This window comes from Carassius carassius, chromosome 20, assembly GCF_963082965.1.
Source record: "Carassius carassius chromosome 20, fCarCar2.1, whole genome shotgun sequence".
Taxonomy (NCBI): Eukaryota; Metazoa; Chordata; class Actinopteri; order Cypriniformes; family Cyprinidae; genus Carassius; species Carassius carassius.
This window is the reverse complement of record NC_081774.1, coordinates 753,241-778,109: the sequence shown is the minus strand read 5'-3', so window position 1 is coordinate 778,109 and position 24,869 is coordinate 753,241. Positions and strand designations below refer to the sequence as shown.

The following is a 24,869-nucleotide window of genomic DNA, read 5'->3' as shown; positions in this document are numbered from 1 at the left end:
GCACTAAAGAATTTTTTTTTTTTTTTAAAGTTTGTATTCATAATTTTGTGCTGCCTCCAAAACAACTATTTTATGTCTGACATCATCAAAGCCAGCTATTTGTTAATGCCATACAGGTTTTAAAATGTATATATATTTTATCATTATTTTTTTAAGCTTCATGATTTTGTGCTGATTGTGTAATGACTTTACAGCTGATGTCAGGTTTAAAAATGTATATTTTAAAATGTATTTTCATATATTTAAGTTTGTCTTGTAATTTTGCACCACTTCTGAAACAACTTTACAGCTGATTTCCCTATTTTATTTTCTTAAAGATTTTTTTTATTATTTTAGTTTGAAAACTTTTTTTTTTTTTAAATGTTTTCGTTTTATTTTATTTTATTCAAAAATATATATTTTATTTTTGAAGTTAGAAATTGTTTTTTTTTTAATTGTTTTTTTTTACAGCTGATGTCATCTAGGCTGGCTACATGTTAACATTATACAATTTAAAATATAATTGAATTTAAAAAAATCTAATAATATCAAATATAATAAATATTTGGTTAAAAATATGTTTAGTTAAAAATTAAATAAGTTTAGTTTTTTATGCATTTTATTTTTTAGGTTTGAAATGACTTTATGGCTGACATCATCTGCTTGCTATTATTATGTTACATAATATTATCACTGATGTTTTTTGTTGTGTGAAATATGAATCCAAACGCAAAGCAGCCATTGAATGTTGATTCACACAAGCCTTTGTCATCAGAGAGACGTGATTTAAATCACATTACACACACATGCTGAAGCACAAACAGGCATGAAGAAACTCATATGCATGCGTGCATGAGCGCAGACACTGCAGTGCATGATGGGAAGCCAGTAAACAGTCTCAGTGTTAAGTTGCCACTTATTGACCATTGACTTCACTGTTGATTTTCCAAAAGAAGAGCTTGTGAACTGTGTCTCTGATATGAATGTCGCATGAACGGGTGTTTTTATACTGAGAACGTTTCTAATTTCATTTTTAACCATTTTGATTGTTCTTAATGAGGATGATCGTGGATTACTGCAGCATTTGCTCCCTATTAAAACAATAATGATCAACCAACTGTTTCTCTTGTCTTATTAAAGTGTTCCTGTAGCTCAAGTGGTAGAGTAATGCATTAGCAAGCGCAACATTGTGGGTTCGATTCCCAGGGAACACATGATAGGTAAAAAATGTTAGTCTGAATTAAGTCGCTTTGGATAAAAGCATCTGCTAAATGCATAAATTTTAATGTAATTAAACACCCGCATCAGCAGGGAGCTCAGTGCTTATTTTTTGTTTACGAACTTAATCACATTTATTTATTATAAAATGTCCCAGTCGTTATTGGGAAAATGGGTCGTTTCTTAAAATAAACTTTTTAGTTCTGAAAAATTCTCAAAAGCTCAGTTTCCTCTAACCTGCCTTTTCTGATTACATTTTTCTCTTATACAATTTCCTTTTGTAATAATACTTCACACTGGTTAATCTTTATGCATTGTATATTGAATATGCATGTGATGTTAATGGAAATGTAACTGAGAATTTACTTGCTTTTAAAGCTTTCTCTTAGACTTTTCTTACTAAGGAACCAGGTAAAAAAAGGCTTTGAAGGCAAACACTAATCTATCATCACATGCGCCATACAGCATTAATATCACAGAAATAAAGACACGGACACAAAGGATTATTGTTTTACAGTACAAAAACGAAAACAAAAACGATTTTATTAAAGAAGCATAAAAAATAAAACTCTTGATACATTTCTTATAACCGTCAAGTCAGCTCAAATTATACGTGTATACAATTGTTCCAGCTCACGGTTAAAAGGTCCATAAACTTTCAAATAAAATATATTTCAATTTTAAATTTCTTCAATAATTTTTTCTCATTTTGTTATAAATTGCCTATATGTTGTACACAGGAAACAGAAATATGGAAAATAAAGATAAATTTGCTGTAATAAAAGGGTCACATTATAATCTGGGATATTTACGTCAAGATAAGCAAATAAATTGTAAAAATAAAATGTGTAAAAAAGTTTTTTTTTTTTTTGTCATTTTCATTTTTAGAAAATTATTCGCTAATGCCTCACGGCTTCAAGACATGCAGAGAGTTTAACTTACAAATAATGATACGTGTTTTAAAAACTACATTAACCTTTTCCATCATACGTTTGAAAACAAATCCCAATGATTGTAATTCAGGATATTTACAATTAAGCCTGAAATCTGGTTATTGAAATCGCTTTTGGTTCTGCGTACAAAAGAAAGCGGATGTAAAAGCCGAGAGAGTTTAGGGCACAAATGAATCATGGGAAAACAGCGTCTGACGTCTTTCCAAAAAGAACGTCCTCAGCGAACCCAGTTTGAGGGAAAAAAAACTAAAGGAAACCATTCGACTTCAGGCCAATTCTTCACTAGTCACATGACCTTCATTGCCATAACCAAAACACGTCACAAACACACAACCGAAAAACTACTTGCTTCTTGTACCTTTCAACCAATTACACTACTTTTAACAACGTCTGGGGACAAAAAGAAGATAACGAGCAGCTCTGATTCGACACGGCTCTCTATACAAATCACTAAAACTGGAAGAGCGGAGAGAGATTACGCCACAATCTTCGTTCCCGGCAGTGAGTTTCACCACCAAGGCACCGTTAGCTCTCGAATCCCGGCACGTTTAATATATTAGACACGCCAAAGAAAAATCTAAAACCGCATCTAGAGGAAAAAAAACCTGTACAAACCGAAACGCATTCACGCCCTTTAAGACATCAGTGTCCTGCGTGTTCAAGGGAAAAACAAATAGTGGATTGCTAAAACATGCGGAAGCCCTGGTGATTTAGCTGCCACGCTGACTAGCATCCTGTTTATTAGGACAACCTGAAGTGTAGTGTGTAACCGGAAGCCCTTTGGAGTGTGAAAGCATGGCTTGTCGTGTAAAAACCGTTCGGCAGGACTAGAGATTTGTTCATAGGCAGCGTACGGGGTGAGCAATCGTAAACGAAATGCTCTCGCAAGGGCCGGAAGACAGACGCAAACTCCAGCGAAAGACAATTCTGTATGTCGCATTCGCTCTCGCACACATTCACGACTAAACATTCGAAAGATAATTCAATATGCTGTTTGATTCGAAAAGTTGTAACAGATAAAAACTCCTTGTTAAATACTATCAACCCTGTTTCTGGAGTGCAGGAATGAACCGACACGTGAATGTTTTAAGGTAGTGTGGCAAAAAGAGAAAATGCACGGTAATGATATTCATAACATGTACTATTCTAGCGATTTCAGATCCTACATCCACTAGCACGTTGCGTATCGACTTGTAACGCGTATAAATATTAAGTGTTCGACAATAAAACAGGAATATCTCATGTTTTGGTCTAAACGAGCGCAGCTTTCGCATTAAAAAAACCCGCAAAAATAATTTAAAAACTACTGCATCGGCAACACGAAAAACGCGTTAGAAAAAAGTGCAGCGTAAAAGTTGAAAAATCTGCGAGTAGAAAAAGTCGGAAGCATGAATGGAAAAACAACCCACTGAATATGAATAGCTAAAGATAAGACGCAGTTTGACAAGTACTTGAGTGGGTAATAAAGTCACTGTTGTTGCTATTATTATTATTATCATTATTATCATTACTACTGTCAATAAATCGGAATAGTGTCATATCTAATAATTACTCAAGGCAGTCTTCGTTTAAGAGAAGATCCGGATGCACTGTGTGGCAGGAGTGTGGCAAACGGGACACTCGGGATCCTGCGACTGGCAAATCTGCCCGGCGCAATCCATGCAGAAGAGGTTATGACCGCATGGAACGAGCGCAGCGGTCACCTCGCATTCGCAACACACAAAACAATCCCGCGACACCATCCCAGCCAGGCCGCCCGCTTTGAGTCGTCCCAACATAGTGGAAGCGATTCCCACTCCGCTTCCACCACCTTCTGAATCAGTTGGCGAGCCACCCGGGAGCGACGACGCAGAGCAAGATGAGTATCCAGTGCTGCTTCCACCGCTGCTGCTGCTTCCGCCCGAGAACGAGCTTCCAGTGCCCGTTTGGAGCCAGGAGAGCGTGCAAAGCGGGTCGCTTTGGGCCCGGCGGGCGAGCGGGTGATCTGGGTCAGGTGAGAGGCGCGGGGTTACAGCTCCTCCGCTGAGGACGCTACTGTTGCGACGGACTGTCTGCGTCTGTTGCTTGGCGCCATTCGCAAACGGCGCCCAGATATTCGCAGCACTGAATTCGAAACCCAGATCTTCAGGCGCAGCCGGCAAATTCTGAGTTGAATCAGCCGCGAAGGAGAAGCTCCCGCCGGCACTGCTCGTGCTAAATGGGCTTGTCGGGCTTCCCCCGCCATCTGTCGCCCGTCGAGTCGCCGAGAATGACTCGGAAGACATTTTGCGCGACGAATGGTTAATCTGTGGCGGAGGTGGAGGCGCCGAGTGAGTCGCACGTGACCAAAGTGCACCAGCCAAACCGAGTGACCCGAGACTCTCTAAACTCACATCAGTCCCATTGTTGTGGAAGTCATTATCGCCTTGGAGGTCAACGAAAGCACCGGTGCGCAAGGTAATGTGCGTTTCGATCTCTTCTCGCGCGCGATCCACGTTCTCAGGCATGCCGGTGACTTCAAATACAGGGTCTTTCTCGCGGCTGGGTGTCACGATGTAAGTGTGCGTCTGCTGCTGGATGCGTTTGATCGTGGCTCCTTTGGGTCCCACCACTAGGCCCACGACACGGTAGGGAACGCGCACCTGGATGGTGGTCTGTCCTGGGAGATTGGGAGGGCCGGGAAGCGAGCCGCTCGATCCGGGGCCGTTTGCACCGGCTTTGCAGCGCGAGGCGCGGATCATGGAGAAGTGCTCAGCCGCCGAGACAATCTCACGTTTGGCCATTTCCACGTCCTCGCGGCGGCCCGTCACGATGAACACGGGCTCTTCTCCTCTCACCGGGGTTTTGATGTAGGTGTTTGTTTTCGCACGGAGTGCTTTGATCTTGCAACCTGCAACAAAAATGAGAAAAAAACATTAAAATTGCATTTGAATCAAACCGACAAAGATTTATTCATTGTAACTAGTGTTGCAAAGGGACGGAAACTTTTCAAAAATCTCTGGAATATAAAAAAATAAAAAATAATCCTGGAAAGTTAAAAACATTTCTGGAATATTTCCGAAATTTACTAGAAATGTTCCACTACTTTTTGCAACCCTTATTGTAACAATTTAAATTGTTCCAGTAGTATTATGCTTTAATATTATTAGTTACAACAAAATTAGTTTTTACTAGGCCTGGGACAATAAATAGACATACTCAAATGCTCACGAAGAGCACTTGTGCATTCAGCTGAGTTGTGGAAGTAGTTAAATGTAGTTGCGCCTTGGCTTTTATACTTTTATAATATTAATGTAACCACAGCCCACTATGAGCACCCTTGTAATTCATTTCAACCTTTTTTCAAACTTTATGAATGATAATTTTATGTTTAAGTGGTGGGTGTAAGGAACTGGAAGGAGGAGAGTACAGCTGTTTCTAAACCACGCTGGGCCATCTGCTGTTAAAAACTAAGCTCAGAATCGATTCAAGAGAGAATCACAATGCTTCCCGATAATCATAGAATCGATGCAAAACAATTACTCCATTCTCGATGCATCGATTTATTGTCCCAGCCCTAGTTTTTACTAATACACTCAATTAAAAATTATTTGAGAGACATCGTGGTATACTGAACTTTTAAAAATATGTATTCATCACACCACAGAAATGATTAAATGAACTAGCAAGGCCAAAAAGAGTGAATAAAAAAGTAAAGCCAAATTATGACAGATGTAAATTTATACATCATACTTGAATACAATGATTACATTATTTTATTAAAAATTTGTAAATAATACTGACTTCTCATTGATTATCATACATGTTCAGGGCTGCGCGATTAATTGAAATGAAATCTAAATCATGATTCGACAGAAGGTGCGATTTTCTTGCGTGTCTTTTACAGCTGAATTAACAGAAGATTTAACTACTTTCACTGATTCAATGTGACTAATAAACACAACTAAGACAATATATGGTTTATCGGGGTTCTTATTATTTTATATTAAAATAAAGCATATTTATAATGCAATGCCGTTGTCACTGCTTATAATACTATGAAATATGTTGCGTGCCTTTTTCTGTATCATTTCACAGAAGGATTTATTTTAAACACTCAACTGACGTTATAAAGTGAATTTGGAATAAAAACATGTTATTAAATGTGGTATTTTCACGTGTTCTCAGATGGAACAACATTTAAAGTTTGTCACCACAGGACCACTGAAAGTGAACTAGCAAAGACAAAAGGTTGAGAAAAAAAAAAAAAAGAAAAAAGTAAAATGCATATTATGCAAATTTTATGTAGATTTCATACTTGATTATAATAATTCCAGTATATTATTAAAAGTCAATAGTGACTTTGACTATCATAAATGTTTAACCAAAACAATAAAGCCTTGTTTCGACTATATTTTAGAATACCATTTTAGTCGTCATTTTATTGGATTTTTATTATAAAACTATCTGACATGCTACAAGTAAAATGTATATTTTCCGCAGAGAGAAACTGTAGCTTTTTTGTAAACTCATTCAACACATCACAAGAGAATTAAAAGTAGCAGCAAGGATAAAAGGTTACAGACATATGTAAATTTATGCATCATTAATGAATAAAAAAATGTGTAATATAATTATTGTAATTAAGACATTATTGTAACTGAGACAATGTGGTATATCTCCAGTTTTTCAAAATTCATTTGTCAGCACATCACCATTGAAATGAACTAGCAGAAGACAAAAAGGTTGAATAGAAAATGTCCAAGTCATCACTTCATCATCACACAGGTCATTAGTGATTATTATACTTATTATATATAACCTAAATAAACATTTCACTTTTAAATAAATCAATGTTTCTAATATATGCAAGTATACTATTTAAATTAGCCATCATTTAATTTATTATAATGCTGAAATTGTTCCATGCTATAATTTTTAAGTGGAATTTTTAAAATTAGTCAAAAGGTTTTAGGCAAACATGTAAATCACAATAATTCCAGTATATTATTGATCATTTAAGCCAGTATCAGGTACATCTTTGCCTGTAAGAAACCATAAAGTGAATATCCACATCATATTATATCATTTCAGTAATGGATAATAATACATCGATATTTTATTAAAAATATATATTTTGAATACATTTATAATGATGAAAATGCAGTTTAGTAATGAGCTCACTAACTGAAATGGTATATATGTACTTTTAAAAATACATTTGTCAGGACCATTTAACATTTTTAATGAATTAGAAAATGCAAAAAGGTTGAATACTTGGGACATTCTTTAATATAAAAATTATAAATTAAATTCAATATTAGTAACACTTTCTTGGACTATCATATGTGACTCTGGAGCACAGAAGCAGTCATCAGTAGCACAGGTGTATTTGTAGCAATAGCCAACAATACATTGTATGGGTCAAAATTATCGATTTTTCTTTTATGCCAAAAATCATCAGGATATTAACTAAAGATCATGTTCCATGAAGATATTTTGTAAATGTCCTACCATAAATACATAACTTTTGATTAGTAATATGCATTACTAAGAACTTCATTTGAACAACTTTAAAGATGATTCTCTCCCTCCCTCTATATATATTTTTTTTTTCTTTTTTTCTAACAAACCATAAATCAATGGAAAGATTATTTATAAAGCTTCAATTAAAAAAAATAAATAAATATATTTATGACTGGTTTTGTGGTCCAGGGTCACATAAAAACATTATCGGGTCACATAAAGCCTGCAAGTATGGTGTTTTAAATAGTTCATAATTTACTCAAACTAATCCATACAACTGATAATAAATTGCACATACACACACACTGGCGTGGATTGTTTTCTACACTCATCAGCGGCAGAACAGAGGTGCGCTGTTCCTTTAAATCCGCGTGACTTACTTCACTCAGCCAATGGCGCGGCCGCTCTGTGACGTCATCGCGGGAGCTGAACGCATGGCATTTCAAACAAAGAGAACAATGCCGCGCCGAACCAAACCTCGCGCCGCTCGCAGAAATCACGCTCGTTTTACATAAACCAAATCATTTAAGACGATTTCTCGCGGGTGTTTAACAGATAATAGCATCAGAGCTGAAATGCGCGAGCCCCAGCCCTCTACACTTGCATAACTCGTATCCTCATATGACCCCTGCCTGCGTTCATATAACACGGATTCTGAACTAAACACAATCATAGATCGATCATCAGCAGACAGAGAGATGGGCGGGAGAACCGGTCGATACGAGTCTCTATTGTCTGGTGTAGACCTGAGCATACCCTCTCCCAAACCCCTCCTCCACCCCACAGCCACAACAACATCCATCCACCAACCCCCAACACACTACTGAGGTTTATGAAGGAAAACAACCGCCAAAACGACAAAAAACACCAAAACAGCCGTGCACGCGTGCCAAGACAACGACAGAAGCATTAGTTAACTCATGTGCAACTGGCAGATCACTTGTGCTCATAACGCCAGCTTATTGTTCTGATGCACTGCATTGCTTTGTTTATGATGTCCAGGAACACAGAACAGTTGTGAATATTCAAATCACAGCTTTTGCATGCAATCTCAGACGATTTAAGTGATCATTTTCCTGTTGCTCAAATTCAAATTTACTATTCCAGAACAAAGAATTTAAATAAACAATCATATTTTCAATGCAGCTAACCAGTAAACAACCTCAGAGGGGGTCACATGACTGATCCCAGTAAGGTTATACTGATATATTGTTGGACTGCATTATTTTTTGAGCATATTTTGGAACATTATTCATTAAACATTGCATTTATTCTTTATATACCTTGAAACAAAGAATACTACTAAATGTTCCTATTTTGTATCCAAATAACTACCTTTAGTGCTTTCATACTGTTAAAATGCATTGCATTTGTTTATCTTTTGGAAAAACTTAATATGTTGCATGCAAATACCTACTTGCAATGCTTTCCTATTGAGGAATTGCATTGCATTTGTTTATTATCTCTTGTAATATAGTATTAAAATACTCATTTTGGACACAAATAACTACCTTTAATGCTTTAATATTGTTCAAATGCATTGCATTTGTTTTTCTTTTGGAATAATTTAATATTTTGCACACAACTAATTACTTGCAATGCATTGCATTTATTGTTTACCATCTCTCAGAACACACAAGATGCAAATTACTACTTATTGTTCTACTGGATTGGATTTATTGTTTATCATGGTTGGTTTACTGTCGTAAATATTACCTTGCCTGCCGACGATCTCGGCCACATGCTCTGACGTGGGCACCGGGACGCACTCAGTCATGTTGACGCTTCTCTTGCGGAGCACCGAGCTTTGTTCCCCGAGGATGGAGGAGTGCGGGCCGGCCATGTGGTATCCCCCTCCTCCCGAGCCGTAGTACTCCGGAGAAGGCGAGCAGGAGCCAGGGGATTCCCGGGAGCCATTGGTGTGCTCGAGCATCTGCAGGTCGTATCCACCTCCTCCGTTACAGTTCTCACCGGCCGAGGTGCCGTCCAGACAGTCGACCTTCTCCATCGCTATGAGTGATAGCTGATCCAGAGCGAAGCGCAGCGCCTCCTGATGGTCCTCGTCCCTGGGCTCCTGCTCGGTGACCCCGCCGGACGGTCCAGTGCTGCTCACTACCATCTCGTGGTCCATGATGTCAGGGTGAAACAACGGGCTTGGCATAGTCGTCTCCGCGTGTGCATCAGACACCGAACCAAGCACGTTTCCTAGAAAGAAAATACACATAAGTGACTCTGCCGCACAAAACAGTCATCAGTAGCACAGGTATATTTGTAGAAACAGACAACAATACATTGCATGGCTCAAAATTATCCACTTCTCTTTAATGCCAAAAATCATTAGGATATTAAGTTATATTAATGTCCCATTTCATAAATTGCCTACCTTATTAAAAATACCAAAACTCCATTTTTGATTAGTGATATACATTGCTAAGAACTTCACATCTAGACATCTTTAAACGCGATTTTCTCAATATATGGATTTTTTTGTTGTTGCACCCCCAGATTCTAGATTTTCAGATAGTTGTATCTCATACAAATATCGTATTATGCTAACCACTTTTGACTGGTTTTGTGGTCTGGGGTCACATCTAAACCCATCGAACAGCTTGAGGAGTGACACAGAGAGCGAGTGCGCGTGTTGTTCTCGAGCGCTTTTGTCTTCATTGTTTCTGCTGCTCATTAGCTCCGCGCTGAAGTCTCACAACGCGTTTAACGTATATTTCATGACAAGTGGCCGTTATTGAAACAGCTTCGCGGTGGGAGCGTGCCGCGTGCATCCGCGACTCCAAACCGGCGGATTCGTGAGTTTAAACGGAGATGTTGGAGTGTTGTTAGCCGCGCCGCTAACCGGAGACGATCAGTCACATTGTCGCCTTTGTTTGTGGATCTCAGCCGCGCGCCACGCGGGCGATACGGAAACCGGCGAACAAGAAACCACCACACAGATACGTTAAATAAAGCGGAAAAACCTCACCTGATGTGCTCCCGTCCCGCTCGCTGCTCGTGTAGGGTGTTTTGTGGAAGATGAGGGAGATGGTGATGATGGCTAACCGCTAGCGGAGCTGCTAACGTTTATCGTTGGGGGGCGTTGGGGAAAATACTCGTTTCAAAAGCATTCGCGGTCAAATTCGACCCCCAGCGCGCGCTCGGATCACGCGTCCCGCCTCGGCACCGCTCACTCGCGCGGTCTGCTCATTGTTTTTCTGGTAGTTTTCACGCGTGGAACGCTACAGAGGTATTACAGCGTTTTCTGCCGTTCGTTCCGCCGTGTCTTTGTCTGTCTGTGTGCAGTCTCTCTCTCTCTCTCTCTGCGTCGCTCGCTCGCTCACGGCGCTGACGTCACAGACGCACAACAATGAGTTCAAAGGCCACTTGCAAATGTTTCTTGTCTTATAAACGTGACACACTCCTGCGTCCTCAAGGATGTTATTGTGTATTATGAAAATCCAAAGCAATTGTCTGTTTAAATAAACATTTAACTATTAAATACATTTAACTAATATATAACGTTAACTATGATTACAACTTCATAAATATTTTATACATTTATAAATGTTTTCATAAATACATTGTATCCTATAAACACATTTAATAACAGTTAAAAACATGCCTAAAAGAAAAAAAATGTAATTGGTGACCAAGCATTGACTCTACATTTGCTTTCTTTGAAATGTGAGATATCGGCATTAAAAGAAAACAAGAATGTGCCAACATGTGTTCATTTTTATTTCCCAAGTTTACAAAATGAGGTGTCCTTTAGCTACAAGGTTTATATTTCCAAAAAAACATTTTTTCCAGATAAAGGACAACGTACAGAAAAATAAAAAACACCTCTCCTGCATATTTCAAATATGACTGTACAATGCAATCATTTGTGAAGAACAAAACATCAGGGTATGAGTCAATCCTCTATTAAATTCGATCATGGGTGTGTGAAGTGTTAGTGTAAGTGAAAAACAAGTCATCTACTGAGCAAACACTGATGCATCGTGTAGATCTCTGTACTGTACCCATTCAGTCCATAACAATAAACCACGCTGCATCAGTGAATGATGACAAATACAAACAGCTTGATCCAATCTGGTGCAACTAAAAAATATTCAATGATATCAGCTATGCATTGACAAATTCATGAATACAAAAAACCGAAGCACCAACGTAAGAGCTTATGTCATGTCTACTGTAACGAAAGCTAAAATATAGAAGAACAAGGAAGAATTGAGCACCGTATTTGTAACCAGTATGTACTACTAGCACATTATTTCCAGAATCAGTCATAAAAACATGCCATTTTGATTGTATGAAAAAAACAAACAAAAAAACTAATGTGAGTAAAAATCATGATTTGAAACTAGCTTACGATGTCTGAATAAAGCGGAAACCCAAACCTGACGGAGCACAAGCCCACACTTTAAGCTCATACAGTACAAAAATAGAGCAAATCCAGTTCAAACGAGTTCAAGTTAGAAAAATAAAACTGTTTGAAATGTTCTGGGTCAAACAAATGTTCACAGTTGAGTTGGAGAAGAAAGGCATCGAATCAGCTCGAGTCTGAGTGCATCTTTGGGTTCAGGAGGAAATACTGTCGTCCAGACGCTTTCCTGCAGACACAGAGATGAACAGCATTACAATCAGACTAAACCAGATCTTCTTCAAAGCGTTTCTTCCATGCCCAATCTGTCAATACATTTCCCTGAACACAGATCTGACCCTGGCCTTCGAATATTTTTGTTTAATGCAGCTGCACTCGTTCACAATTGACTGGTTTTATTAAAACGCTTGATGTGAAAGTGATGACAGCCACATTAGGGATTATTTTAAGATATGAAATAAATATATTAACTTAAGATACAAAAATCAATAAAAATGCCAAAAACAAATAAAAAACATTAATAGCAAATTAACTAAAAATACGCTTTTTTTTTGCAGATAATTGCAAAGTGGATTTTTCCTGATATTTAATACGCTTAATACACTAATAATACATTTGTACAAGACTAGGAAAAACGGAGCACCTTATTCATACCAGTTATCACAAACCAGAGTGCACTACTAGTCACGATAAACACTTTGTTGTGAGATGTATTGCCCTAGAAATAACTGCAATAAGCAATATTATTGTCATTTTAAAGAACATTTTATGCCACTGAATATTTAATCATAATGTAACAGCATAATAATGCAAGAATGTCTACACACGTCCATGACAAACTTATTTGTAAGAATATTTAGATCATGGAATTAAGTATCAAAATAGTAGATACCTTAAAAAACCTGAATGAATAGTAAAACATTTTCAAACAAAAAGTGCCAAGTAACAAGCAGAAAAAAAAGCAGTTTTTAAATTTGAAAGAGCACCTTATGACTACATCACGACACCGGTGCAAGCGGAAAGTAAAAATCACGCAGACATTCATTTTTAAGTAAATATAATGCTTCACAAAACCATTGAGCTCAAGTATTTCGCGATAAGTTGAACTATTTTATAGTATTACATCAAGATATTAATCATAAATCATGTATTGCATCGTTGTTACAATACAACTGATTTGTGCAAACGTGTTACAGACGATCATGTTTTAACAAAGAACAACGAAAAAAAAAAAAAGTTTAAAATCACAATTTTACAGTGCACATGAATTAAAAATAGGCTTGTTTTGTTATAAACCTGGATTTAATTTTTAAATGATATTTACGCCCGTTAAGTCCCCAATGCCCTAAACTGAAAAAGACTGCAAACGATGCATTTCTACAACCGTTCTAAAATAGTCAAGTATTAGAGACATCCGTATTATTTAATAAGATGATATATATATATATATATATATATATATATATATATATATCTCAATCAATAAAAATCAATTATTTATTGATAAAGCATCCTCTTATTAAAGACTGCTCTATTCGTCTGATGTGTTCTTTCTCTTACAGCTATACAGACTCCATTTCCTCGTCGTTGGACTCTTCCTTCAGAGATTTGGCCTCGATGGCAGCTTCCTCGATGTGTGCGAGCATGTCTGCCATGAGCGCTTCCTCCAGCCTCTTCCTCACGCTGTACACCAGATCCTCCTGCTTCCTGTGGACCACACCGAGCGTCTCAATCAAGCATTCAGATATCGCTCATCTTCATCCTTCTACTGTAACATACTGGAGACTCCACACATCCTTCCCAGACTGATATACCATTACGGTTCTGTATTACCATTTATTTCAAATCTTTAAATTAGCTGTTCTCATTCAAGTTTAAATGAGTACTTTTGTTGTTTTTGTCTCTTTTTGTTGTTGTTGTTGTTGTTGTCTACATAGTTTGTTATTTTATTTAGTTTTAGTTATTTTAGCAAATCAAATTAATTTTTTATTTTGTTGTAGTTTAGATAAAAGACAATTAGAAATGTCGCTAAAATAGCTCAAATAAAATGCATTAAAATTGCTAAGTTAAACTTATTTTACACTAGCTAAAATAAAATAACCTTTTTTTTATTTCAGTTAATGCTTTAATATTAATGTGTTAATAATTCTTTATTATGGATTTAGTTTAAATTAAATCCTCGGTTAGACAAAAAAAATTCCTTAACAGCAGATTTTTTTTAAGTATATATATATATATAGGGCTGGACAATAATTCAATATCAATATGTATTGCAATATAATTTTCTTCAATAAATCAAAATATGATTTTTAAACATTTAAAATAATTTCATACTGTTAAAAGTGTTTCTCATACATTGATTTGTGGCAGTTGACTTAAAAAAAAAAAAAAAATACATTCTGCTCTAATCAAAGAAATAAATTACATTTTCAAATATATTCAAATAGAAAGCGGTTATTTTAAATGGTAAAAAAATATTTCAAAATATTACTGCTTTTGCTGTATTCCAGATCAAATAAATGCAGGCTTGGTGAACAGAATATAATTCTTAAGATCAAAACCTTTTGACCTGTAATGTATTATTAGCCTATAATTTGAAGTTTCAGATATTAATATTAATAAGGTGATTCTGAGAAGTTTATTTGACAGTGACTTCTTGTATGCAGGTTAAATACAAATAAAGGTGAACGTTAATTTATTTGTGTGGTTTTCCTTTCTTAAAACATTATAGAGTTTAATAAGAGGAGACTTGGCAAATTCATTTTTCATAAGTTTGTATGTCCAGACATCCTTGACAGTTTTTAATGAGGCTTAATTTTTTAAAACAGTGTTCAAATCGATATCGGAATTATATCATATCAACTGAAATTAAGAAATATATTCGTAATACACATATTGGCCACATCATCCAGCTTTAAGAATCATACAATAATGTAGAACTAAATTCAGAAGAGCACGCTCTAAGTGAACCTCACCGAGAAGAAAGAGGAAGCTCGGTTTAGCTCCAGAACAGCTGCTTGGGAGTTTCTAGAAGCTGCTTCAGGCTGTGTTTAACTAGATCTAGTGTTTAAAACACTGGAGTGTCAGCTCGTACCTGATGTCTTCGTCCGTCACCATGAAGGCTTTGCACAGAGGCTGTGTGGTGTTGAGCCAGACCCCGGGGTTCTTCTCCACCGCGGAGGACAGCTGACCGGTGATGGGAGCCGAGCTGGTGTGCAGGGCGCTCGCTAGAGCCGAGAGCAGCGTCTTATCTGTGTAGCCCGGACCCACACCTGCCAAACAGTTACAAACACAACACGCCATTTAAGGGTGCGCACTACTGACAGAGTTATAATAAGGACTCCTGAAGTTTTCAATATTCTGTGTGCTGGTCAGTTTTACCTTTTAATGGACATTTTAACCTTCATAAAGCCATTTTTCTAAAAGCATCTATTAGCTTTGGAGTCAAATTTATACATTTAATCAGTGAATTGCTGAATAATAAGACATTGGGGATGTAACCAAATAAATTAAATCAGTATCAATAAAATTCATCTTTGCAATGCAGAGGAAACACAGAAGCTGCGTCTGAAGTTGCATTTAGATGCATCTACACAGGACATGAATGCATTGAACCTGCAGTCACACGTGCATAATGGTATCGTTATTTAAATGTATCTAAATAATTAAAATACAATTTAAAATGTGAAATTAAAGTGGCAGCAAGTCACTGTTAATAAGAGTGTCATTGTAATTGAACCGAATCATTTAAACACATGATTCATTCAGGAACGAATCGCTGTAATGTTGCTCAGAGACACAAAACAGTGGAAATTAAAACAGGCCATATGGTGTCTAACACACGAGTGTCTTAATTAACTTCTTGTTTAACTTCTTTACTGAACTGTTGTAAAAAAAAAATACAAATATAAATCAATCACATTTGTAATCATGGTAATCTTTAGAGATAAAAACGGCACTCTCTTTTTGATATTAACTATATGAAATTATATAAAAATATACATTTTCTATCCTCATATCTTGAATTTTGTGATCGTTCTAAATGCATTTTAATACTGAATCCAGTGAAAGAACAAACTCTTCAGGTGTTCTGAAAGGTGTTTGCTAAATACTAAATTTCAATTCGCACATCGTTCAAAACATCAATCACGTCACATTTATTTGTATAATGCTTTTCACGATATAAATTGTTGCAAAAGCAGCTTTACGATATTATTGCAGAGCCCTAACTGCATTATTCAGTGCCACAGTGAGTTTGCTCCTGCAGTGCTGTGTTTGTATGAGAGCTGCTCTTCTATGTTCACCTTGCAGTCCTTTAGGAAGATCCATGGTCTTCACCAGCTCCTCTGCGATATCATACGTGTTGAGTCCGCTCAGCTTCTTCTCCCAGAACAGCTGAGAAATAAACAGAGCAAAAGTGATTTCAAGTTTGCATCACTTTGGGTGTATCAGGAACTAATGGACTAGATTGCAGTCTATGGATCTTTTTGATCTATTTGGAGCTAGCCAGCTGGGGCTTTCCTTCTAAGTTCATTGCATTCGGTGCAGGAACTCTGAAGCGACTGATAGTGATGTCTTTATTCACAGCATTTACAAACATCAACAACCAGTGTATGACAGACGCTGTTACGTCACTTATAGTTCCTATAGAACTATAACCCTGAATGGAGTTCCTAGAACTAAATACACTCCTAGTTCCTGAAGTGCAAACACGGCAAAAAGTGGGAACTTCTAATAGTTATAGGAACTATGAAAAGATTCCTCTGGTGTGAAAGGGCTTATAATTTAAAGTCGACTTGTATTCTTAAAGTTTGGGGCCAGTAAGATATAACACATTTTTTATTAATATTTTTATTTAGCAAGTACACATTAAATGTATTAAATGCGACAAAGTATGGTAGCCTATTTATAGCATAGGATAAAAAAAGGTAACAGCAACTTTATATCTCACCAATTGTATCTTTTTTTTTTTTTGCAAGATTAAAAAGTCTCAATTGCCTTTTTTTATACTGTAACAAAAACAGGCTTCCGTAATAAAGACATTTATAACTGTTAGAAAAGACTTTTATTTCAAATAAATGCTGCTCTTTTAAACTTTGTTCAAAGAATCCTGAAAAATAAAATGCATGATGAAATGTTTCTGGAGCAGTAAATCATCATATTATCATGATTTCTGAAGATCATGTGACACTGAAGACTGGAGGAATGATGCTGAAAATACAGCGGAGCATCACAGAAATACATTACACTTTAACAGAGAACCACACAGAAAACTGCTATTTTAAACTCTAATAATATTTCACAATTTTACTGTTTATTTTTAATCGAATAAATTTTAGTTTTAAATCTTTCCTTTGTAAACCGCTACAGCATCACGTGTGATGTGTACCTGTCTGGGCTGCTCGACAGCTTTCTGAGGGTCCGTCTTAACCTTGTTGCTAGGGTGATTTGTGACCTTAGTGACGGGCTGTTTGAAGATGGATGCTGTCTGTCGGACCGGCAGTGAGGTGTTCAGATCCGGTTTACCCTGAAAACAGTATCCAGAAACAAACATTACAAACAGCTCAATGCAGAAAGCTGCAGCGCACATCATTGGGTCAGTCTTGACCTTGTTCTGACTGTGATCATAGCGCATCTGCTGCCGGTTCTTGTTCAGTTTGCTCATCAGCATCTTCCCCGTGCGGAAATCAAAGGAGCTAAGGTCCATGGAGTTTCCCAGATATCGGACCAGCTGTGGTTTACTCCGAAACTTCTTCCCTGTGGGACTGGGAGCGAAAGGAAAGATCAAAAATTGTGCATTTTTGCATTGTATTGTTCCTTATTGCATGTTTTAAAGATAACTCTAGCGTTAAACAAGAAAGATAGATTATGCATGAACACAAATCACCACAGAACAACACACAACCCATTTTAGATGTCACAAATATATTAAAGAATTAGAATGAATACCTAGAAATACCCTAAAAACTGTGTTTTTTACCACAGTAAAGGGAGTCTCAAACGGTGCAAATGATAACTGGCATTTAAATATAAAATCTACATTGTATAACTTTAATAGTTCAGCTCATCCAGCGATTCTCGTGATAAATAAACGATAATTAATAATAAAAAATACGTCATTAATTTAATTCTTTTTAATCCGCTGCATAATTTACCGGTTATCCGTTAAGTTTTGCATGTTAAAATCGTGAATACAGTGTAGACTCGAATATAAACGATAGATAAACTATAAGCAAATATGCACTCAGCTGAAACTAGAAGAAAACACCAGTTAAACTAGATCAACAGATAGTAAACATAACCAAAACAATGAGCTAGCATGGGTGCTAGCGGAGATTAGCGTTCAGTGCTAACTCGCAGGAGACGCTTAACACGATTAGTTTAACAAACGGTAATAATCTGGAATAATAACGCACTAAGAGCACTCAGTTAGGCAACTGTGGTCGGATTAGAGATTGTTAATTGATATATAAAGAGAGTTTCTGTCCGTCTCGGCTCGCTGGTCTCCGGCTAATCCCGCTGCAGTACCTAAAATAATAGACATCGCTTTTCCCCGCGGACAAGCCCGACTTTCTGGTCACTTCTTCCCTTTTCCAACCATTTGGGAGAGCCGAGCACTCCCACCTTTTCCTCTCCATGTTTCTCCCGGAGTCTCTCTGGAGGAAAAGCTGTGGATGTTTAGGGTTAAAGACGGCGATGCTGCTTCTTCTTCTTCTTCTTCTGGTGTGATTCGAGGAAGTTTACACTCTTCAAAGGCGTACTGCTGCCCTCTTCAGTTCATCTGAAGAACTCCATCTCATATATTAAATACTCAAAGACCAGTGTGGTGTAAAAAACTTATAAAAATCTGTTTACATATTGCTTATTTTAAAAAATTGATTTTAAGGATAAAGATGACACTCCAACAGATCAGAAAACAACCCATAATCCAGTCATTACCACACTATCCCTCCTCTTTATATTACTTAATTAAAAAGATTAATTTTATGTAGCACTTTTAACCAGTCATGCCCTCCATTTTTGTGTGTCATTCCATAAGTCATAAAGTTTCGTACCATTCTGATGAAGCTGTGATTTAAAAAAATTCTAATGAAAATATTTTTCTGTCAAAAGTGAGCGAAGAGCACCAGAGGGTTAAAGTATTTATTTATATATATATATATATATATATATATATAAAAAAAACCCTTAAATACATTTTATTCTGTCTAGTTACCAAAGCAATATTTCTTATTTTCATTTAGTTGAAGTACTAAAAGTAAATAAACTTATACTATATAAATAGAAATAAAAACGAGTAAAAGTTAGAAACACAAAATGAAATGACTAAAACTTTAAAATTAAAACAGAAAACGTAAAAAATTAAATCATGCACAACATTAAAAAAAATCATAAAATAACACTGGTGTACTGCAAGATTTTAAGACTTATAAAAAATAAAAACTTACGCACATTAAAAGAAAAATCTATTAATTATATATAAGAATCAGGTGACCTCAAAAACACATTAATGTTGGTAAACTCATGTATAACTGTTGATCATAAAGCATATCAGACACCTCAGATTTTCAGCTTTTCTTTGATTTATCATCAAGCATCACCAGTAACCTGCGAATGATTAGTAGCCGCTCTCAATAACAGAATCAGTGGTTTTATTCCACGAGGATTCAGTGGAAATAACTGAAGAAGCTCTTCAGAGAAACATAGAAAACATCACGGCTTTACGTCTTTATAAGATTGTGAGACTTTTCATGAGGGAAAAATGTATGAACACTACAAAAAATAAATATGACATTGTTCATTAGCAGTGATGGTCGATTCAGACGGTGGATTGATGTCTTCATCTCCAACAGGTACAAACATCTCCGTCTTCAGTCCATCAGAAGCACGTCTGACCTACAGAACACAGAACACAACAGAAGAAAGAAACAGCAACAGGCAAATCAGAAGAGACAGGCTTTGTTCACACAGATAGTGGAAATACAGTTATTGGATGAAAAAACTAAACTAAACATGAAATCTGATTCATCATTTCATACACCACCAGTCAAAAGTTTTAGAAAAAAAATATTTTTAATGTATTTTAAAGACTTATTTTTTTGCTCACCAAGCTTGAATATTACATCTAAAGTACAGCAAACACACTTCAATTTTGAAATATTTTTACTGTTAAAACATCTGTTTTCTGTGTGAATCTGTGTTAAACTGTAATGTATTTCTGTGATGCTCCGCTGTATTTTCAGCATCATTCCTCCAGTCTTCAGTGTCACATGATCTTCAGAAATCAGAATAATGATTCAAGAAACATTTCTGATCATCATCAAAAGCAGAGTAGAATTTCTTCAGGTTTCTTTGATGAATAGAAAGTCCAGAAGAAATACAATTCTTTTGAAAACATTATAAATGTCTATCACTTCTGATCAATTTAAAGCATGCTTGCTGAATAAAAGTATTAATTTCTATAAAACCACCTGGAGTAATGAAGCTGAAAATACAGCTGCACATCACGGAAATAAATTACACTTTGTTATATATTCAAACAAAGTAATAATACAAATATTTCACAATATAACTGCTTCTGCTGTATTTTTGGATCAAATAAATGCAGGATGGAGAACAGGAGAGACTCTTAGATTGGTGGTGTGCTGTAGTGTCTATGGAAATAATCCCTTTAATGAGACATCAACATGACAAACCTTCATCTAATCTTCCTTCTTGAACTTTCCATTGATGTAAGGAACATAGTCCATGATGAGCCTCCAATCTGTGAAGTAAACGAGAGCGACTCCTCCAGTTCCTCCCCAGACGGCGAGCGTGGGAACCCTGCAGAACCAGAGATTCATGAGCAAACATACAGCGAGAGATTTCATATTTCATACGCAGAGGTTTCTATATGATCAGTCTGTTTCACACTCTAGAGGTTACTTTAAAGCAGAACATGAAGGTTTTAAGACAAAGGAAATCAAACTGAAAGTCAGACCGACTGTCAAACAATCCTAAAGATATTCCTCGTTGTTGTTTTTATCTGACTGAACAGTTTAACCCTCTGGGCTTCTTCGCCCGAAAACGGGCGAAAACTTGAACGTTTTGAAATGTTTAATTTTTTTGCTTCATCGGATGGGGATGAAACTTGGTGACTTTTGTTGTATTACCTATATGAACACACAAAAAAATCAAGGAGATGATTCTGATATGTTAAAGGGTCGTAAAAAAAAAAGTCACACTTAGCTTCCTCCCACCCGAAAACGGGCGACATAGGAAATGAATGGGAAATACGAAAAAATAGGAAAACTCAGAGAAACTTTTGGTGGTACAAGCTACAGATCAGCAACTGTGCTGAAAAAAAGTGTACAGCAATGAAGGGGTGACACTCTAGAACATCAAGAGTGCAAATAAGACCCCCCCCCCCACACCCACGCACACAAACACACACACACATACACAGATAAACTGGCGACTGCAACAGCAAATTTGTAGAATATTCCACATAAAATCAATAAATGAAAAAAAAAAACTTGCTCAAATGCACACACACACACACACAGAGAGAGAGAGAGAGAGAGAGAGAAAGAGAGAGACTGGTAAGACTGCAACAGCAAATTTTGAGAATATGCAAAAATAAAAAATACAAAAAGAGACTCTCGCTCAAATGCAACACACACACACACACACATTCACTCACACATACACACACACATTGTGTTCCCTTTCTAACCAAATGCTATAGTTTGATTGTAATCATAATGCAAAACCTGATACTTATCTAAACATTTTTGTTAAGAAAATAAAGTAATCATCTTTTAGAATATCTAAATGTATATCTAAATAAAAAAAACGAATAAGATAGAGAAATCATGTCTAAAACAACAAAAGGAATCAAAAAGCCTTTCTATATAGGATATATAGGAAGCTATAGACAGCCTACAGGCTGGTACAGGACATTACACAAAAGTGGCTATTTTTTAAAGCCACTAGATGAAGTTCTTCTCCTGGAACATTTTTTTTTAGGCTGGCTCTCTATTTTGATGTGAAATGCTGCATTTATTGATTTTTTTTTTTAAATAAATATAAAATAAAAAATGAGATATTAATTCTAATGGAAAAAATAGCTCATAAAAATTATATAATTAATGCAAAGTATCATAAAAAAAATCTAAAAATTCTAAATAATAATCAGAAAACATTATAGAACAAAAATATATTTGATTGGTTATCCTGGGAAAAAGTAAAGTACAATTTTAAGGCTTCGCCCGTTTTCGGGCGGGAGGAAGCTAAGTGTGACCCATTTACGAAGAAGCATCTTTATATCGTTTGTTTTGATAATGACTACAACAATCACGCCGATAAACATAGGTAAGAAAACACAAATAGCTGCCACAAACACACACTACACTATCAAATACATAATATATGCACTATAAAGCAAAATAAACAGTCAAGTTTAGTGTGTTTTCTCGCTAGCTGAGCTCATTAGCATTAGCAGCTACCGTCAGGTCGCCACAAGGACAACGCTATTAATACAAAACAACACAGCATATTCATAAAAGAGCAGGGTTCTGCTGCTGCACGGGGCTTTACCATGTTATTACCATGATTTGGCGATAGACAAGTATTTCTGTCCGATTATTTTGCCCAACATGATCAGACGTCGTGTGTGAGTAGAAGAACGGCTAGAGATCGCGCCGGAATCTACGGAAGACGCGTCATCGACTGAGCGACGTGTTACAAATTAAAAGTCTTCGTGTAAATAATTTGTGTGAAAGGGAAATTGTGTTTCTTTTTAATCTTCTTTTTATTTGTATTTTTCTTAAAGGTTTAATTTAACACGTCACAAAGAAGATGCGTATGAATAATAAGGATTAATATAAAAACGAAGAGATAAGTAGCTTGATGTCCAGCAGGAGGCGATATGTAAACACCTGCGTTACTTTTAACAAAAGCAACTAATTGCATGTCTCAAAATGATCCATTTCTCCTATGCCAAAAACCATTAGGATATTAAGTAAATATCATGTTCAATGTAGATATTTTGTAAATCTCCTACCGTAAATATATCAAAACTTATTTTTTGATTAGTAATATGCATTGCTAAGAACTTCATTTGAACAACTTTAAAGATGATTTTCTAAATTTTTAGATTTTTAATGCACCCTCAGATTCTAGATTTTCAAATAATGTCCTCCTAACAAACCATACATCAATGGAAAGATGATTAATTAATTTTCAGATGCTGCATAAATCTCAAATCTCACCAACTGAACCGTTATCACTCCAGATCTGACTCGAGCTAAAGCTGGAACAGAATGAACACGAACAGATCCAGGTTTACAAAGAAAGTACTTTATTTGCTCGGAGGAACAGGAATCCACTTTAACATACATCTGGAATTCTCTCGTCCCTCCTCATGTGAATTTATAAAATATTCTCAAGGTCGAAGCCACGAGACGTGACGTCTGAATAAAAACCTGACTTGACTCCAGGATAAAACTGAACAAAACCATGCAGGCACTAGAACAGAATCACTCTCCGCCGCCGGAGAATGAGGAAGGCCACGCTCTCGCTCCTTTAAGAGTTTACATTTTTGCAATACATAAGAATAATTCATATAACCATCTTTTAGTTGTAAAAGACGATGTTAGTACTAACGAAGAAAAGAAAAAGATCTCTAGAGATAAACTCGGAACTGTGTTTCCTTTCAATTTGGATCAAGAATGAAACCACTGATGCAAAGTTTGGGCACAGTGAGCGTTCACCTTATAAACAACCAGGAATATTTTGGCATCAAATTATTATTTCCAAGATCTCCCGTTATAAAATTGGAACAGAAATATGAAACACAATTTGTTCCTGGCGTACATTTATCTAACATTAAAAAAAAATCAACATATAGAATAACAAAAACAAGTCAACAAACGTTTAATAGAAATTTGTAAAAGAAGTAAAAACAACAACTCGGGGGTCGACCCTTGCGATCTATTTTTCTCTACTTTGTGTAGAAATATTGACAAGAAGTGGCAGCAAATTCATAGAGTTACAACTTTAGCAATGAATCGCTCATAAATCTGAGATTCTGTTAACTACGTACGAATCAGATTTTGTATCGTGAGAGCAAAATCTGCTTTAAGAAACCAAATTCGAGTTCAGTTTGTGTCAAATCCAAAGCAAATTGATAGACGCGTGTTAAAACACGGCTGAAATGCTCAGATTCTGCATAAAGAAAACTTTCCGAGAGCTTTTCTCTGTGATATAAAAGCAGTTGCTTTAAGCACACAAAGAAAATATTATCCAGCGTTTTCCGATGCTTCAGAAATCCACGATGAAAGACACAAGCTTTTGTGCTTTGGTGAAAGATGGCAGATATTAGCGTAAATCCCACAAAAACCATCAGATATTTCACCACAAAAATCAAAAAGCCTACTTTTAGGATCATTATGAGGTTTTCGATTTTTTTTTTAATTTCTGTAACGTGTCCAATTGTTTTATATTTAAGTGTTTATTCTTATATCCTTATATATTTTTAAATACAATACACTAAAATACTGTCATACAATTATTTGCATTTAAATAAGCAAAAAGGACATGAATAGTTCATATTTAATATTTTTCTGCATTATAATTATGCAATTTTGAGGCAAATGTGTTGGTCTTAAAAGGTCGAAATAAAAAATAAATAATCGAATGTCCTTTAAAACAGGCTTGACCTTCCTTTAAAAAATCAAATTAAATCAACAAAACACATTCAGATATTTCACCTTCCTTGAAATAAAATAAAAAAATATATTTATCTGAAGAAAATAAAGCCTGTTTTTAAGGATCATTATCGTAAAGTTATATTTTTGTATACTTATATCCTCATACAG

At 36.0% G+C, this 24,869-nt stretch overlaps 2 protein-coding genes across 3 annotated transcripts; both read right to left on the bottom strand.

Moving 5' to 3' along the window:
- Positions 1-1,700: 1,700 nt before the first annotated feature.
- On the bottom strand, positions 1,701-10,977 carry LOC132095960 (RNA-binding protein MEX3B-like). Its single transcript, XM_059501055.1, has 3 exons — positions 10,612-10,977; positions 9,351-9,839; positions 1,701-5,019 (listed from the first exon to the last, which is right to left on the bottom strand). Exons 2-3 carry the CDS (start codon positions 9,793-9,795, stop codon positions 3,719-3,721), a joined length of 1,746 nt encoding a protein of 581 aa, XP_059357038.1. The 5' UTR covers positions 9,796-9,839; positions 10,612-10,977; the 3' UTR covers positions 1,701-3,718.
- Positions 10,978-11,342: 365 nt separating this feature from the next.
- On the bottom strand, positions 11,343-18,773 carry LOC132095959 (methyl-CpG-binding domain protein 3-like). Of its 2 annotated transcripts, none has more exons than XM_059501054.1 (7): positions 18,634-18,773; positions 17,618-17,774; positions 17,399-17,536; positions 16,314-16,404; positions 15,104-15,281; positions 13,570-13,716; positions 11,343-12,238 (listed from the first exon to the last, which is right to left on the bottom strand). In XM_059501054.1, the coding sequence occupies exons 1-6, from the start codon at positions 18,645-18,647 to the stop codon at positions 13,572-13,574; spliced, it is 723 nt and encodes a 240-aa protein (XP_059357037.1). In that variant the 5' UTR covers positions 18,648-18,773; the 3' UTR covers positions 11,343-12,238; positions 13,570-13,571. The 2 variants fall into 2 exon arrangements, with proteins under 2 accessions (XP_059357037.1, XP_059357036.1); XM_059501053.1 differs by having other exon boundaries at positions 18,538-18,737.
- Between the last annotated feature and the right edge of the window lie 6,096 nt (positions 18,774-24,869).

Coding starts and splice junctions, on each gene's coding strand:
- LOC132095960 (XM_059501055.1), bottom strand. CDS start 9,795: ATGCCAAGCCCGTTGTTTCACCCTGACATCATGGACCACGAGATGGTA. Junction 5,020..9,350: donor CGAGATCGTCGGCAGGCAAG/GTAATATTTACG, acceptor TTTTTGTTGCAG/GTTGCAAGATCAAAGCACTC.
- LOC132095959 (XM_059501053.1), bottom strand. CDS start 18,647: ATGGAGAGGAAAAGGTGGGAGTGCTCGGCTCTCCCAAATGGTTGGAAA. Junction 17,775..18,537: donor AGCGATGTCTATTATTTTAG/GTACTGCAGCGG, acceptor TTTCGCTCCCAG/TCCCACAGGGAAGAAGTTTC. Junction 15,282..16,313: donor TCTTCCTAAAGGACTGCAAG/GTGAACATAGAA, acceptor ACTGTTTGGCAG/GTGTGGGTCCGGGCTACACA.